Genomic DNA, 17794 nt, shown 5'->3' with positions numbered 1-17794 from the left:
AACTCCTCCTTTAAGGAAGTGTTTGGGTTGTTTTTCAGGTACTATTCTTCGGATGGACAAGCCATCTCTCACTGTCAGCCCAAGGGCTCTCTGTGCTGCAGTAACCACGTGCTGGATTCTGAAGGATCAGTCCCACATCTTCCTTGAAGTAAGATGCAAGCAGCGGTTTGCACCAAGAGCCTGTGGCCAGTTGTCCAAGGGAAGTGCCCCACATTTTGTACAATAAGGCTGGGGAACATCATCTGAGAGCAGAGTTCATGGTTCACAACTCCCCTACTGATACATATTCCTGCTCTTGGGAAAAGCAGAGCCCCAGTATGCATTCAACAGATTCTTTAATAAAATTAATCTGAAAAGCAGACATTGCATTGCAACGCTCAGCACCAGCTGAGGTTAACGTGAGTGCTCAGGCTTTGAGCCATAGGTTTAGCGGACCTGTGGGACCAAGGTACACAATTCAGCTCCAACTCATTTTCTGGAAAACCTTTTGGGTCTTGGTGCACTCGCTCTGCCTTAGAACCATGGGACAAGGCACTCCAGTTAGAAGGAAAATCCAGGAAAGGCTACAGGCATTGCAGCATTTGGGATATTAATCTTTCAACAGAACGGCCTGAGGACGCTCACACATCCCAATTACAAACATCCCGCCTAAAGCAACACCTCAGAGGAGGTTCTGCATCCTCCTGTCCCAGAGGCTGTGTTCACATCCAGGCCACCTACCTGCGTGGGTGTCCCCCAGCCCCGCTGCCCTGTGCCCGTGGTGTCTGCTGCCCCTGCCCACCACGGCAGGGCAGGCGGCCAGGGACACACAAAAGGGCTCAGAGCAGCAGCTCAAGGGCAGCACCCATCCTGCATCCCACCTGAAAGGCAGAGAAAGGCCAAGGACTTTCTCCACAATTCACTGCAAATGGAATGCAAAAGGGAGAAGAGTAATTCAGGCAAAATCCTACCCAGAGAGAAGAAATCCTCCAAGCCCCATCTCACACTGAAGACTCCAGCCAGCTCCACTTGGGTGAAGGAACCAGGAGAGGATCCAGGCATCCCAGAAGAGAGGGGGATAAGAAGACACCCCTGCTATGATGGCATATTGCTGGCAGCTCCCAAACTGTGAGCTTGCCCCTTTGCACAACCATCCATCCCAATATGTCCCAATTCCTCCTTCTTCCCCTCCCTCAGTCATCCTGAGTCCCTGAGTCACCCTTCTTGCAAGCATCCATTCACATCCCTTATCATCCTGGAAAAACACTTGGAGTGCCATCTCCATTTTCGGCTGCACTGTTGTTACTTTATTACTTACAGAAAAAAAAAAAACCCAAACCCAAACATCGAATCAGTGCAACGTGATTTCCAGTAGTAGCCAAATCCAAGCTGACACGGGCTGGGTGTGTGTCAGGTTCCAGGCTAATGCAGAGCCCCAAGGAGAACCTGCCCCTGGCAGAGCAGCCGGGCAGAAAGCCCTGGCGTGCCCGGCAAGGCACAGGCAGTGCACGGTTCACTCATCCCAAGACCTTGATTAACTCTTTCCTGAGCCGCGTTTTCCCTCTGCTGCGTCCAAAGAGAGCTGAGTGTTATGTAAACATTTGGCCTCAAGCAGACCAGCCAGTGTCTGGGACAATGCCACTGCCTTTGCTCTGTGTTGGTGTGGAATGCCAAGCTCGCTGCCCCCCACCACTCACGGCCTCACTGCCCTACAATTCCCTGCAGACAACGGCTCCCGTTGTTCTTCACGCCCACATTGTGTAACTGTGCCCCTGCATGTGGACACAGCTCTCCACGGGCCAGCTTTCCCCGCCTCTCCCCATGTACAGTCACAGCAGCTCGGAGAGGAAGGAACATTGGGAACTCTCTCCTATGAATCATCCTCTTCCTCAACAGCACAGGCACCCAAGAAACAGCCTGTGCAGGAACAGCCTGTGCAGGGCAAGAAGAGGCCCTAATGCAGCCTGACCTGCAGCCCTGCTCTACAAGAAGCTCTCTTAAAATTCCCTGTTTCCAAACAGCTCAAGTTATTCACACAACAAGTTACGCCCGGACAAGAGGAGATGGCTGAAGGTTGCAACAAGGGAGGTTTAGGTTGGATATCAGGAAAAAATTCTTCACAGGAAGGGTTGTTCAGCCCAGGGACAGGCTGCCCAGGGTAGAGGTGGAGTCACCATCCCTAGAAGTGTCCAAAAAACTTGTGGATTTGGCACCTGGGGACATGGTCTGGTGGTGGTGCTGGGGATGGTGTTAAGAGATCTTTTCCAGCCTTACTCAGTCTATGATTCTATTTGCCTGTGCCAGTTACCAGACAGGAGGGCAGAGCCCAAAGGGCCACCAGGAGCCTCATGGCCATGACCCACAGATCCATCAGGGCTTACCTCCCATCCCCAAAATCCCCACACACGTGTTGCTAAAGCAGCAGATTTCCCAGCAGGTAACCCAGGTAATCCCTGCCCTCCTGCCCTGCAGGCAGAGCTCGGTGCCACAGAGGTGTCCCCAGGCAGAATGGGGGGTGCAGAGGCCACACAAGGACACATCTGCAGCCACCTCTGCCCAAGCTTCACTTCTGATGACAAAAAAAGATATCTGAATACATTCCTCCACAGACAGCTTCAATCCCTCTGCAACAGCCAAGAACTACTGTCTGTCACAGAAGAAGCAGCTTGATTTTTTTCACATTTTTACCTTCAGACACAAGATCTTTCATTAACTGCAGAGTATTATATGGCACAACCAAGTCTTATGATGCACCTTACATTCATTAAAATAAAAGTTTGATTTGACACATAATAGTTTATTTAAATTGTTATGTAAAGTGAGGAAAAGATTTTCTCACCCAATTTGCAGGCTCCTGAGAAAGAAATTCAGTAATATGTCAACCTAAAAAATTATGCAAAATAGATGGAGAGAATATAAATGATCTCTTACAAAAAACAGGTACGCATTTAAACCCAGACCAAAAAACACCTCTTAATTCAAGTAACTCAGCAGAGCTTAACTAACTTGAAATAGGACTTTGAAGAAATTATAGGAATAGGTCTGTTCAGAATAAATAAATATTTTATGTGGCATCAGTAATTGGAATCCCTTACAATAGGGATGTCCATCGTGAAGAACAATTCTCTGGAAATAAACAGAAAGCACAATGAGTTATCCCACAAAGCCCAGACAGCTTCTCGTTATTTACTAAAACCTTAGAGAAAAAGACTAAGCCATGTTTAAAGGAAGCCACCACAGGCCCATACAGGTTAGTTTAGAGGACATCCCATTAAACTGAGAGGAGGATATAACTAATAATTTTCTTATTGTGGCTTTTATACTTTGGCTGCTGTTCCGAGGACGGATTAAATACCACGGCTGCTTGGTTGGATATCAAATTAAAAGCTCTGTTATGACCCCTCATTCCCAATGGGGCATTTTAGTCAGTTTTTCCTTTTTTAAAAAAATCTATTAACTACACATTAGGTCCTCCCGAACATTACCCTGAGTAAAAATGGTTTCAAATGAAACAGAAAAAAAAATAGGATAGGAAACAAATACATCAACAGAGGTTTGGGCTATGATTCAATTGACAAACCTCCCAGATGTGCACCCTGTAGGTAACCAAGGTCTTGCTGTGACACACCTGGAGCCCTACAAGCACCAAACACCAGCACCATGCACCACAATATTAAGGCATTTCACAGGAAAATAAGATTTTGCAACTTAATAAACACACACAACCAATTTCTTCTAAAAATCTCATGGGATCAGCCTGGAACAGGATTCAGTATTTCCACCTTTCAGTTATGCAGGTGATAAAGGTAAAGACCAGTCCCAATGCACAGCTTCTGAAAGGAACCAGGAAATACAGGGTGAAAAATAAATGCCCTTACCTACTGAACTTTAAAAGAAAAAAAAAACCTGAACAGCTCCAGGATAGTTTCTTTTTTGTGTTTAATTCCCATTACCTTTCCTTGAGTGGGAGAAATTCAAGTGAGAGTCAGGGAGCTTTCTCCCTGAAGACTGAGACAAGGCTGGCTGAAGAGATTTTTCTTATCACAGCCTTTTCTTATCAGACATTTCCATGAGACAAAAACACATTAATTACCCCTGTAATAAGACACATAAAAAATATGTAATTAGAAGAGCACTGCAGGGGCTGGCCCCCAGCATGCACTCCCAGCTGCTGGCTATCCAGACACAGCACAGGCCATACCAGACCCTCCCATTCCCCCTTAACTATAAATCCAGAAAATTTCTCCTTACCCTTTCCACTCTTCCAATTAACCTGGTTATAGAAATAATCTGTGGGATTTCTCTGCTGCAGCATGAAGAACTAGAGCAGTGGGCAGCCCCCCTGGGGATGCAGCAGGAGCAGCACACTGTGCTGAGCCTCTCATCTGGACAAAAGCTTGATTTTCATCAAGCTCTAGATGAGAAAATTCTCAGAGACCACTCAGTTTGTGTAAGCACTCTCAAACAGAGTATCATTTACTGCAAATAGCATAATTTTCCAGAATAATGTTGGTTTTTTTTTTAGACTGCAAGCCTAAAAGTTCAGGTAGAACACTTTAAAATACTGTGTGTGACATGAGTAAACTGGGATCCTTTTTTTAATAGGGATACCCATTTGGTATCCCTATTTTAGTCGACAAGATTAAAAATACACTAAATACTCCAGCTCTTGTAGATTTTTTTAGTCTACAAGATTAAAAACATGCAAGCTGGAGCTCTAAGAGGTTCTAAGTAGCTGTAGTTAAATTCCAGATCTCTCAGAAAAGGATGCTCAGAGGGATTCAGCAAAGGACTTTTTTGCAGCAGGAGGCTGGATTAGTCTTGCCATGAGATTCAGCTGATTTTCATGAAAGTCAATGGTTTCAATATCACAACAGTGATAATAATAATAGCAAAACATCAAGATCTAGACACGGATTACCATCCTATACAAAAGCCCAGACATTTTCAAGATGGGAAAAAAACCACTTGTGAGTCATGAAGTGATTCACTTAAAATATTTTAAAGCTTTGTTTTCAGGAGCTTTCAAAATTAGAACTGTCATGAAAAATTTATTGACTGCAAGGAAACAAAAGTTTCAGCACAGCCTTCGCTGGAGCTGCAATTCCATTTTAAACCCTAAATTTCTTAACTTTCTAGCACCTTAGAGCATGGCAGTGAATGATCAGCACCGTGTCACACACAGCACTCAAGGGAGAGCTCCTTTATCAGCTGCAGAGTAAAGACACTTCCACGTGTTTGTAAAAGCCTTTGGTAGAAATACCTGCCCAGTTCACAGTCCACCTAAATGACTCCAGGCACTTTTTAAAGAAAGCACTTGAGAACTCACAAGCTAAAGAAAATTTAGTATTTTTTTTAACCATTCAACCTACCAGAAGCAGATTACCTATTCCACTAGGAATGCCACATACTGCAAATAATTTTCAAACCCCACATGCTTCAAAACACCTTTTAACAAAGAATACTACTCATTGCCATAATCTCATTCACTATTTCTTAAATTTAGGTAGACACTGACAAATTTAGATTCTTGTATTTACATCACTGTTCAAACACTTTATTGTGGTAACTACTGCACAGGTGTGTGGCCTTTTAAAGCAATGCTCACATACATCTCAGGGATAAGCCTTAAGCAAAGCCCAAGGAAACAAAGGGCAAAGACTTGCCATGAGTCTGGAAGAAAACAGCAACTCAACAGGGAGACCAAAGCAACCTAAACCAAGTCAAACCACTCCACAGCCATCTCTTCAGGGATTCCCCCTCCACTTGCAGTGCTGCTCCCAGATTTATCCCACATTAGCTATTGAACAAGGTGTAACACTAAAAAATGAATTCAGAGACCAGCTACGATGCTCCAAGGACTCCACTGCCAGAGGATTTCATTAGTTACTGGTGTCAGAAATCCATTAGGAAATATACCCTATACATCTTTCAAGGCACAAAGGTCACAGTTCATAAAACATTACATTGTTCTCTCTTTTGGAACACAAAAATTAGCGTTGTGGAAATGTTTTAATGACTTTTTTCTAACAGAAATCATCAATTACAATTTCAACTCTAAAACTCAGAGATATCACAAACAGGATAAAGCATATAAAAATGCACAATATATAAGCTTATGGAAGTTTGTTTTTTAAAAAAGGCACTTCCAGCACATGGCCTGCACTTGCAGGAGCAAAACTGCAGTACCAAAGCATCAACAAGGCTGGCAGGAAGATGACAACTCTCAGTCACTGCTAAGAATCAGAAACAATTATTGTACAAGAGCTTATAAATGGCCTTTGCATCTCATCTCACTAGGTGCCACCCCATTTTCCTTTGTTTCTCTGCAAATTCTGGTTCCTATCCTGGGTTCATCAGGATGTTCAGGGACACCAGATGCTGTTCCAGCTGTCACTGACTGATGGACCCAAGGCTGCACAAAGCAGTTACTTAGAGAAAGAACTGCTGTTTCCAACAGTTTTGTAGCTTTACTGGTTAAAAGCTTGTCCTGTTGGATTCATCCAAGTGAACAGATACACATTTTAATCACACACTTTTTAAGCACTAACTGTTTCTCCTGGTAAGGGATGTCAGCCTCTCATCAAAGCCTTCCATGTGAGCAGCCCCTGTGGGGATGTTGTGTTCCTACTGCATGGCAGGAGGACGGGCTCTGGCACACTGCTCACAAGCAGGGACACAAATTCAAGCAGTCAAGTCCTAAACATAAAAATCATCATTTATTCCAGCAAGTCAAGAAGACATTTCACTTCCCTCTCCCAACCACAGTTATTTGCTACAAGTTTCTTCTTTCAGTACTTTGAAAAGAAGGCTTAATCCTCTTGCTCAGAGAGGGATTCAGAGCTGTCTATAGCCTAGAGGAAGCTGCAGCGTGCCTCCACAGCAGTATCTGCTGTCACGTGGGAATCCAGCCAGTCGGCTTAATTTAACATGAGACTGTAAAAATAAGGCATAAAATTGACCTGGGTCCAAATGCACTCTGCTGAAGGCACTTGGGGCTCTGACAGCCAGCCCTCAGCTGCCAGCACACTGAGGGCTCTGGGCCTTTCCTCAAGGTGAGGTGCCTGCAAGAGCTCCAGCCTACATCCCAAACAGCCTCAGCCTCGGGATGTGCCCCCACATGTGAACAGAGCTGGGACCCAGAAATCAGCTCTCCAGCCATTCCTCCAGCTGCACACCCATCCCACTGAGACAGAGCGGACTGTGGCACCCACTCTGCTCTTACAGGACACCTGCAAGAGGCACTGCCCATCTCCCCTCCCACCACAGCCAAACTTAGACTAAAGAACTCACACCAAGAGGGGAGACTCATTCCCAGCTCCCCCCACGAGTGCAAGGCTTGCTGGAGCCTTTACCAAAAAAGCCCTTAAACTACAACCCTGGCAGCTAAGGAAAGTGAGGGGCACATCTCCAGCAATTTCATTGTCTCTTTCAAGATTCTGCCATCCTTAGCCACGTAAGTGTTATCATAATTGACGTAAAAGCAAGTCCATTTCATTAGTGTAACACCTGCTTTATTATATGCAACAACTCTCCAAACACACACATAGGAAAGAGAAACAAAGCAAGTTCAGATGCACACAGCCATGCCTGCTTTCCTTGATTAATCAGCAAAGCCTGGAACAAAACAAACCCATTTTGATAATATCTGGCTCTTGTAGAACTGATTCCAGTGTTTCAGCAGGGCTGCTCAGGCCTGCAGCAATGAGCTACATCCACTGGAAATTCTGTGATCCCCCACTTTCCCCAGGGTTCTGTTTGAACAGCAGGATTGATTCTGCTCAGTGAAGCACCACAGCTGCACCAGCTCCTGCCAGCACAATGGGACACCTGAAATGCTCCTCTAACTGCAACAATCCAGCATCAGGAAAGGACACGTGAAAAAGCTGCTTATTGTATAAAAACCTGGAATAAACACCACAGTTTTAATCCTTTGAGCACGCGCTAGTGAGGGAAAGGAACATCCATTTCGGAAGCACAGAGGCAGTGCCTGGTTTATGCTGCTTCTGTAAAATCAATACTCAGTTCTCAATACATGAGGTGACCAACTGTCATCTGTTCTTTTTTAATAAATCCTTACTTTAGAGAATAGAGAACAAGTTTTATTTTTCAGCTAAAGGAAAAAACCCTACCTCTATCTGTTTAGTCTGACTGGGTTTTAGGCAGTTTAAGCATGTGAGATGCACTGACACTGCCTTTGGAAAAGCCCTGCTAATTCAGGAATACAGAACATCACATTACCATGCTCAGTTCTGAACCACAGTTTATCAAGGCTCATGCTTTCCTAAAAAGTTAATGGAAAATACCTGACAGTTCCCCAACACCACAAATACATGAATAAACAAAAAAATCCCCAAACAAACAATAAAGCAGCCATCATCCATATAGGTTTACATTCAAATTCTCTGAATTATGATGAAACAAAAGGGCCTTTAAAGTAGAGAAAAATGGATTATATCAGGACTTCCAGAATCTGAAAAAGATTAATTAATAGCTTTAGTAACCTACAGGCTACTGTACAGCCTCACCTCCACAAAAGCATTACAAATGAGGTAAAGAAATGCTCATTTCCTTTTAGGTTTTCATTTCTTAGAAAACTATTAATCAAAGCCATTAAGTTTACTTGTCTGAGCTGATTCCTTTAGAGGGAAATGGGGTTTTAATCAGGGATATGGGAAGTCACTTATGGGTTGAAGATCAGTCCATTCCAGAGCAAGTCACACGTAAAAGGGGCTCTATTTTGTGGTTTATGTAGAAACTGGGTTTACAAGGATGTACAAGTACCCTTGTTGTGGTGCAGAGCCCAGGCAGAAGCAACCAGGCAATGCTGGAGAAGGCAGCTGTGACCCATCCTGCAGGACAGCTGACCTCTGCCTCCCAGGAGGGCAGCAGGAGCAGGGAGCTGTTCCCTCCTTTCAGAGATACACAGCAACAGCAAGGTACTGGACTGAAGATGTTTCCACTGGACTTATCAACACCACGAGGAAAATCCTCTGTTGCCCTTCTTGGCCAGCCTGGGTTTCAGGCACACCAGGGACAGCAGCCATGCTGTCCACCAGTGTCACTTCAGGGAAAAGATATTTCCAAACAACTTCATATATATGAACTTAAACATGAAGCGAAGCAGTTCTGCTTCCACATGACCCTTCTGGATATTCTCCAGCTGCAATCTGCAAGCCCCTCCTGCTGCAGCACAACGAAGACATCCCTTCTAGCAGGAGTGCCAAGTGTCACACATCTTGTGTGACACATCTCGTGTGACACACCTTTGGCTGCCCTTGCCTTGTGCCTACGGCCTGTCCAGGCACCACACATCAGCACTCAGCCCGTATTTATGTCTTCTGGCCAGCAGAGCCAGCCCAGAGCTTAATGCACACCACCCAGGCGAGTGTCCGGCTGCTGGCCATCAGCAGCCACATCGTGGCAAACCTAAAAACCCAACTTCTCAGCAGGGAACCCACATGAACCACTGCAGCAAGCTCCTGAGGCAGCAGAGGTTTATCCACACCTCCCTCCTCAACGACGCTTTCACACCCAACCCAGACAGTAGGGCTTCCACCTCCCAGCAGACACTCAAACCTCTGCAGCACCTCCAATGTTCAGACATCAAAACTCGTTAACTGCAGTAGCCAGCGCCTTTTAGCACACCATTACCATTGCCTCTGAACTCTCAAACCTCTGTTACACCCCAACCACAAAACAATGCCATCAGTGTAAACCTCACTCATGTCAGACTGTGCATCAGCTGCAAGGATCGCCACGGTGACAGCCTGCAACATCAGCTTTTTCCACCCCCATCAGCTGTGGGTATGAGATGACCAAAGGGACCAGAAATATCCTTTACACCGAGCTCTGACTTGAAGCCATTTCTTCTTGTGGCAGCTGGACCCACACATTTAGCATGAAGAGTTTCACCAAAATTAAAAAGAGCGCACAATCAACCTTGAGGCACAACGTGCTCAAAAGCAAAAGAAAAGAGTCGTGTGATTCACCAGCAGAACGTGAAGCCTGACCCAGCTCTATTTCATTTACTGAATTTGAGAAGCAGTCTATTAATAGTTCACTACCATATCCCTGCCCTGCTTCTCCATGCCAGGGCAACAGCTCTGCTAACACCAGTGATACTTCCACACTGACACCGTAAAGCAATTGTTTCAATTTAAACAGACCTCACATCCACAGGAATTAACTGCAAACAGACAAAATTGGCCTTGAAGTTCATTTACTGTGAGCAGACAGCAATACCAGACTCAAGCTTTCAGGTATAGTCTCTGTCTCCTTTCTTCTCCCAGATTTTCTAAATTATTCTGTTAATTTACACTACAAAGTCTATCGGGCCAATAAATTACCAGCACAGATAGTAGCCTGCTACTATTTCGACATCAGATGAATGCTGCCAGGCAGCAAGGACACTTACAAAAGCCAAACTACCACACCAGTGGAAATCCCAGAGTTACTACCCGTTTCAGGGAAAAAAACCCTGGAATTTTGATACTGGACCATAAGACTGTGATGATCACCAGGCATCTCACACCTTCCTGCAACAGCAGGATAAGACAGCCCAACCTTTACCCATTTCTCAACAACAACATCAACAAGTACAATGAGGCCTCCGTATTTCACAGCACCAGGTCTGACTCTTTGCAGAGTCCCAATATATTCCCAGAGGGAAACATGATGGGCATTTTGAAACCATTCATCTAACTAAAAGGAATATTTGGCTTGCAGGCGGGCGAGTGGCAAAGCCTGTATTCCTTATTCATGACCCAACATTTTACTTAGGAGTGCAACACTGCAATACTGTTATGCCAAAGCCTCACCACACAGCGATTGTACGGCATCAATTAATATTAATTATAGCTGCTGAAAACCTTGGAATGTAAGCCCTTCCAAAACTGCAAGGGCACACTAATCCTGCTCTGGCACTTCAGCTTCGTGAAGGAACAATAGCCTTATTTTCCAGCTAGAATTTAACTACAGCTTTCACCTCTTCAGACAGGTCTAAAGCCCAGATCATTTGGTTAGCGCTTGGATCGCCCTAATCAGAGCTATGACTTCAGTTCTGAACCCTAAAGCCACCTTTTCAATGAAATAAAGCCACTGAACAAGAATGGCTCGGGAGGCTTTGTACAGACGGACAAAGACAGACACACAGGCAACAGCACAAGTGGGCTGAAAAAGCGCTGAGCCAGGGCAGGATTAATGCCTGCATGGAACCTCAGCGCTGCCCGCTTTGACTTCCCCGCTCCAGCTGGAACAAGCACAAGCGCATCTCCAGAAGAAAAAAAACTATAGGTTGCAGCAATTTTTTTTCCCCAGAAAGGCTCTGGGCTGTGTTCTGATGGTGTGAGGCTGCAGAGGAAGGCATTTTGTCTCCAACAGCACAGTGATGTGATGGCTTCCACTCAGCCTCCTGCTACCTATAGGGAACTTCAAATTTGCGCAGAGAAAGACAAATCGGGGCAGATCTAACTGGCATGCTCACCAAAAATGGGGGGAAAGAAAAGCCATTAATGAAGTGATTTACTTGACAGCATCCTCTGTATGTTTTCCCTAAAATTACCCAGCTGAACTGAGAAAGTATTCTGCAAGTCAAAAAGCTGGAGACAACACAGCCATTCACACCTTCTCCCATTGCCTTCTCCATGCAAATCCAGCCCAGAGGCAGAGGCTTTAATCCCCTGGTCGTTAAAGGCTTTTGTCATTCAATGAGGCTTTCCCAATCCAGACCGAAGTACTGGCTTCCAAAGTCACATACCATCTCACATTACCTCCGGCACCACTCAAAACTGCACACAGCGAGTTTAAGGAGACCCAGCAGCCCCTGCCTCCTCCTAGGGATTCACAACAATTTCTCTAAAGCAGCCAAACAATAGTTTTCTTCCCCCGATTAGAGGCCTAAAGCAAATTCCGTATTAAATTGAAAAAATCAAGCAGTAAGACCTGATTTGGGCTGAAGCACATATAGTGAAAACCAATGGGAATTTGAGCGAAGATTTTTTCACACACAGTCAGTTCAATAATTCCTAAACAAGAGTAACTACGGATAAGAAGGCCATTCACCAGGTAAGAAAGCTTTCACACTGCAGTTTTCCCTTCCCAGTCTCTTCCTTGGGTGTGCATGATCCAGACTTTGCAGCATTTCCAAGCATCACCAATACACTTGGCAGGCTTTGGTCGCTAAAGCTGCTCTATTACAGAAAATTTGTGCAAAACCCATCTATGTCAATCCCTCTGCTAGAGCATCGTGAGAAAACCAGACATGCTGCTGAATTCTGGGTCTGTGCAATGGCTCTGCAGTGATGGGGCCGGCCTGGACCGACAGGAGCAGCCATCAGCCTCTTCCAACCTGCCTCCAGCAGCATCCCAGCCACCATCCCGTGTGGATTTCAGGCTGCTGAAGTAGAAGCCTTACACATCCCGGATTCAGTTCCCAGCAAAGCCACACAAAGCCCAGGCCTGCCCTCAGGCTTCCCTCCAGCAGCCCTTTTAAACCCCCTTAACAATCTCCCAGACCCCCCTTTCCCCACAAACCCTCCAGGGCCCCGGGCTGGAGCACAGTGGGGTTCAGCCCCTCACCACCAGCCCACCACACCTTGCCTGGCTGCTCTGTCTCTCATTCTGCATCCCCGTCTGATAAAAGCCAGGGAATGCACAACTGGAAAGACTGAGAAGTGTTCCCCATAATTCTTATTAAGAGAGCATTGCTGCAGTGAATTATGATTATGTCGTGTAATGAAATCATCAGAGAATAAAGTCGTAGTTGCACATCCATCCCCAGATATCCCAGGCAGCCAGGAGTAATTTACAAACAGATTGGGCCAACATTAAAATGTAAACAAACAACCAGGAGCTCAGACTTACAATAACGCATTATTTCCATGTCAGTTTCAAATACTCTTGTAGGCCATAAAGCTCAGCCACGCAGTGGAAGTTTAAAGACCCCAAATTAAAATGAAGAGTTACCCTCGTTTCACTTAAGCTACAGAGTAACTCAGGCTGAAAATAAAACACCATTAAGTCTGTATCAGGTGTTTCTCTTACACAGGTTTCATTCCAGCAGATGCCAACAAAAGTGAGGTAAAAGGCACTCTAAGTTTCACTACAAGCAAAAAAAAATAAAAAAAAAAAAAAAAAAAAATTAACCATGTACTACTGTGATTTTTACCAAAGGCTACAAAACCCACCAAGAACAGGGTAGCGGCCAAAGACAGCATCTAAACCTTCGTTCTCATTACTGCATTCTGAAGATCTAGAACTGTAACGTCAAAATCCACGTTTTCAAAGGTATTTGGACAGATAAGTCTTCGACCTAACCAAAACGCTGCACACATAATGCCTAAAAAAAGGCAAGCACCGGGGCATATTGGGAGGTCTGATTCACCAGGACAGCGAAAATTTCACGGCAGGGGAGAGGGAAGGTCGGGGGGAGCAGCTCCTCAGCCTTTATGAAGCCATAAGACAAAAGGAAATTTTCCTCCCGCAAACGCGCTCAAATCCCTGACTGCCGGTGACATTTTAACGGGGAGCCGCTGCCCCGAGCGGGGCCGGGCCGAGCATCCCCGCTCCGCTCCGCTCCGCCCGCGGGAGCCACGCGTGACCTTCCTGCGCCAGGCGGGTCCTGCGCGGCCCCGGCGCCGCCGGCCCGAGGGGGTTAAGCGTGGGAGGAGTGTACATAAGGTGGTGGATCCGGAGCCAATGGGCATATTGCGCTATAGTTAGACACTGGATCCTAAGCGATGGTGACCATAAAGGCTGCTCAGGGCTGAGCTGCTCGGGATGACACCGGCACGCTGCCTACAGTTCCCGTCTTATAAGGCAGGGGGAAAAAAAAAAAAAAAAAAAAAAAAAAAAAGGCAAGCACAGGAGAACGAGCCAGGCTTACCTGCAGTTCACACCACGCGACTTCCACCCACGTCTCCGTGTCCAGACCCTTGTAGACCGTTTTGAAGGATCCCCGCCCGAGTTCAATATCAAACTTTAGGAACCTGCCATCCGGCGAGGTGGCAACCGCTTTCATGTCAGCCTCCTCCTCGGGCTCCTCTTTCTTAGCCTTGCCCTGGTCCTTGGCAGCATCCTGCGCCTCTCTCCGCTCCGCATCCTTGCCCGGCTCCTTCTGCTCCTCGGCGCCCGCGGCGCTGCCCGCGGTCGGCGCTGCCCGCGGCTCTCCGGAGCACTCGGCCTCCCGGCCCGCCGACTCCGCCGCCCCCTGCCCCGCCTTGGCCCGCTCCGCGATTATCCTCCTGGTTTTGGGGAGCAGGATGATTCTCCGCTGGTGCTCCGCCTCGGGCAGGTCGAAGGCGGGCTCCTCCTGGTCCGAGTCCACCACGCTCCTCCGCAGGAACCGCTGATGGACCAGCTTGGGGTCCCTGGAGCCGGGCCCGCGGGGCGGCGGGGCGGGGGCCCGGGGGGCCGCAGCAGCGTCCGTGTCCGCGGCCGCGCCGCTCCCGCCGCCGCCGGGTCCATCCATGTTCACGCCGGTCTCCGCAGCCGGGGCAGCGCCGGGCTCGGCGGCCGCCGGAACCCCGCCACGGCCGCCGCCTCTGCCGCCCCGCCGAGGTGCCGTTCTGGCATCGCCCCCAGTTTCCATCCGGGCCGAGGGCTCAACGCCCGCCGCCGCCCCGGCCCGGGGGAGTCACCGCGAGCCGCGCCCGCGCCGCCACCTGCGCGGGGCAGAGCGCAGCCCTGAGGCGCCGCCACGGCCCGGCCCGGCCCCCGGGCACCTCCCCCGGCCCCGGGGCTCCGACCAGCCGAGCCCCCGGGCCGGGCCGCGGCCGCTCCGACCGGGCTCTCCCCCCCCCCCGCCCCCGGTGCCCGGCAGGGGCGCGGCCGAGAGCGCCGGGCGAGCGGTGCAGCCCCTCACCTGCGGCGGGCCCGCGCACAAAGGCGCGGCGGGGCCGTTAGTTACGTGCGGGGCCGTTACTTACGTGCGGGGCCGGGGGCGAGCGGTGCAGCCCCTCACCTGCGGCGGGCCCGCGCACAAAGGCGCGGGGGGGCCGTTACTTACGTGCGGAGCCGGGGGCTGCCGCGCTCAGCGCCATGCGCGGGGGAGGCGGGCGGCGGAGGAGGGGCGGCTCCGCCGAGCGTGCGCCTGCCCGGGTGCGCGGCGGGGCCGCGGGAGCCGTCGCCGGTGCGGGGCTCCGCGGCTCGGCTCGGCCCGCCCCTGCGCCGCAGCCCGCCCCCGCCGCAGCGCCGGCCCGGCCGCGCCTCCCGCTCCGCGCCCGGCGGCTCCGCGCCCCTGCCCGCGGGCACCCTGCGGCAGCCCCGCCGCAGCCCCCGCCCGCCGCCGCCGCCGCCGCCGCTCGTCAATGGCAGCGCTCCCGGGCGGCGCCCATTTAAGGCACCGGGGCTCGGCGGCCGCCAATGAGGCTGCGGAGGGTGGGCGGCCGCCCCTCGTCCTCGGCCCCCGGTGCCGCCGCCCCGCCCGGCCCCGCCGCAGACAATGGGAGGGTCCCGCGCCCCGCTCCGCGCCCCGCTCCGCGCCCGGCAGCGTCCGCCCCTCGGCAGGTGCCCGCAGGGCCCGAGAGAGCATCCCCGGAGAGCGTCCCCCTGCAGCGTCCTCCCGGAGCATCCTCCCGGCAGGCATCCCCCGAGTGAATCCCCTCCAGAGCATCCCCCGAGAGCCTTCCCTCCGCAGCACCCCTCCCCGAGTGCATCACTGGCAGACATCTCCCCCAGAGCCTCTCCCCGAGCGCTCGGCTCCTGTGCGGTGGGTGCGGGGCGCGGGCCTCAGCTCCAGCCCATCTCTGGGTGCAGGAGGTGGCTGTGCCGAGCAGCCGATCATCACGGCTGCAAGCAAAGGGAAGGTGACCTGAGGGGAACTGGATGTTCTTTGCACCCAGTGTCTTTCAGCATTCCTCAAATGCGAAACAGGACCAGGGACCGACTCAGGTGTGGCCACTGCAAACACCTCACAGCCCACCCGCGTACAGCACGGCAGGTCACAACGCGTGACAAGCCTCACGACCTTGGGTTGTCTTTTTGGGTTTTTTTTTTTTCTTTATTCCAGGCAGTTCAATAATCACTCTATGGATATTAACCCCATCATTCACTGTGACCAACACTTGGAATTAGCCTAGATAGAGGGAAACTTGGATCTCCATACCCCCCCGTGCTTCGAAGAACCCACCTGGAGCACTGCACCCAGTTCTGGGGGCCTCAGTGCAAGAAGGACATGGACCTGTTGGAGCTGGTCCACAGGATTCCACAAAAATAATCAGAGGGCTGGAGCCCCTCTGCTCTGGAGCCAGGCTGGGAGAACTGAGGGTGCTCACCTGAAGAGGAGAAGGCTCCAGCGAGAGCTCAGAGCCCCTTGCGGGCTGGAGAGGGACTGGGGGCAGTGGATGGAGGGACAGGACACAGGGAATGGCTTCCCACTGCCAGAGGGCAGGATTAAACAGGATGTGGGGCAGGATTAAATGGGATGTGGGGCAGGAATTCTTGGCTGTGAGGGTGGGGAGGTCCTGGAAGGGGTTTCCAAGAGAAGCTATGGCTGCCCCATCCCTGGAAATGTCCAAGGCCAGGTTGGACAGGGCTTGGAGCAACCTGGGATAGTGGAAGGTGTCCCTGCCTGTGGCAGGATTAGGAATGAGATGGGCTTTAAGATTCCTTCCAGCCCTAACTTCTGTAATTCCCCTTTAGGTGAGGTCAGAGATGCGGGACAGTGGCTTTGCCAAAGGCTGTGCCCTGTGACAGCTGTGACATTTCTGCTCTGTAAATTCACTAAAGGACTCTGGTCGCCACTACTGCCAAGCTGCTTTCTCAAGTATTAGGTTCATACAAACATACCATATGTTTTCATAATTAAAATTTAAGTAAATAAAGAAAAATAAAAAGAGATTTACCAAGTAATTATTCCCTGAGATTTCTGAGGGAAAGGAAGCTGTCTGTCAGGCTACCATAATTAGTTCTTCTTTTAATTAATTAATTTTTAGTTAACAACAATTAAAAAAAAAACTTTTAAAATAAGAAACCAGGTAGTTGTTGTCAATAGAATTGCTGGTTTTATTTTTACAAATCACACTTCACTAATAATTCAGCCTCATGGATGCATTTGATCTTGAACTGGTTTGCTTTTTGAAGTGTTCAAATACTAGTGATATTTCTGGGACTTGCAGTCGTGGCATGAAACACAGATTTGTGCGCTGTATAGAAACCCAAATTCCCTGACATTAGTCCTGTATGCTGGGCTCTGCACCTCTCTGCAGATGGAGATTTGGTACACAGAGAGCAGTCTGCAGTTACCAGGAGAAAAGCAGGGAAGGTGAAGAGCTCCGACACCTTCTCCTACTTATTACATAAATTGTCCTAGAACTCTCTTCCCAGCAACAGAAATTCCCACCACCACGTAGAAAAAGGGTAAGATTCAGGCTAATGAGAGGGCTAACTGTAGCTGGCAGCATTTCACTCTGCAGGTGGACAGGAGAAAATAGGGAATATTCTAGAGCTGACCAAATACCAACCCCAAAACCCACAATCAAGAAAAATAGGGGGGGGGGGGGGGGGGGAAGGAAGAGACTGGATTTCCCTGTCTGCCAGGCCTTGTCAGAGGAAAGAGGGAATCTGCACACCCACGGGTGTAGGGAGCATCCCACCTCTGCCTCAGGAGGACACACGAGCACTGCCAAGCTGCGCCAGTATCCCCTGGCCGCTTCCCAGGGCTCCACAGATGGAACAAGACCTGTTCTCACAGCTGAGGTTTTGTGCTGTCCAATGCCAGAAGGTGCCCAGGGCTCTTCCTGTGTCCATTTGTCTACTGAAAACTCAGCAAAAATTTGCATGTCACGAACTTAATCGTGATCCGCTACCAAGTGCC

At 49.4% G+C, this 17794-nt stretch overlaps 1 protein-coding gene across 6 annotated transcripts in view; it reads right to left on the bottom strand.

Moving 5' to 3' along the window:
* The window catches only part of WNK2 (WNK lysine deficient protein kinase 2), an 89195-nt gene extending 74400 nt beyond the window's left edge, over nt 1-14795 (bottom strand). For 3 of the 6 annotated variants that reach the window (XM_066195719.1, XM_066195714.1, XM_066195715.1), the window contains exon 1: nt 13865-14794. In XM_066195719.1, coding sequence (XP_066051816.1) covers nt 13865-14569 — 705 coding nt within the window. In that variant the 5' untranslated portion in view covers nt 14570-14794. Of the gene's footprint in view, nt 1-13864 lie in introns of all 6 variants that reach the window. The other 3 variants (XM_066195718.1, XM_066195720.1, XM_066195716.1) reach the window with 2 other exon arrangements.
* Between the last annotated feature and the right edge of the window lie 2999 nt (nt 14796-17794).

This window comes from Chamaea fasciata, unplaced genomic scaffold (assembly GCF_029207755.1).
Source record: "Chamaea fasciata isolate MVZ Bird 193981 ecotype frontalis unplaced genomic scaffold, bChaFas1.0.hap1 SCAF_13, whole genome shotgun sequence".
Taxonomy (NCBI): domain Eukaryota; kingdom Metazoa; phylum Chordata; class Aves; order Passeriformes; family Sylviidae; genus Chamaea; species Chamaea fasciata.
This window is presented reverse-complemented; position numbering and strand designations above follow the sequence as displayed.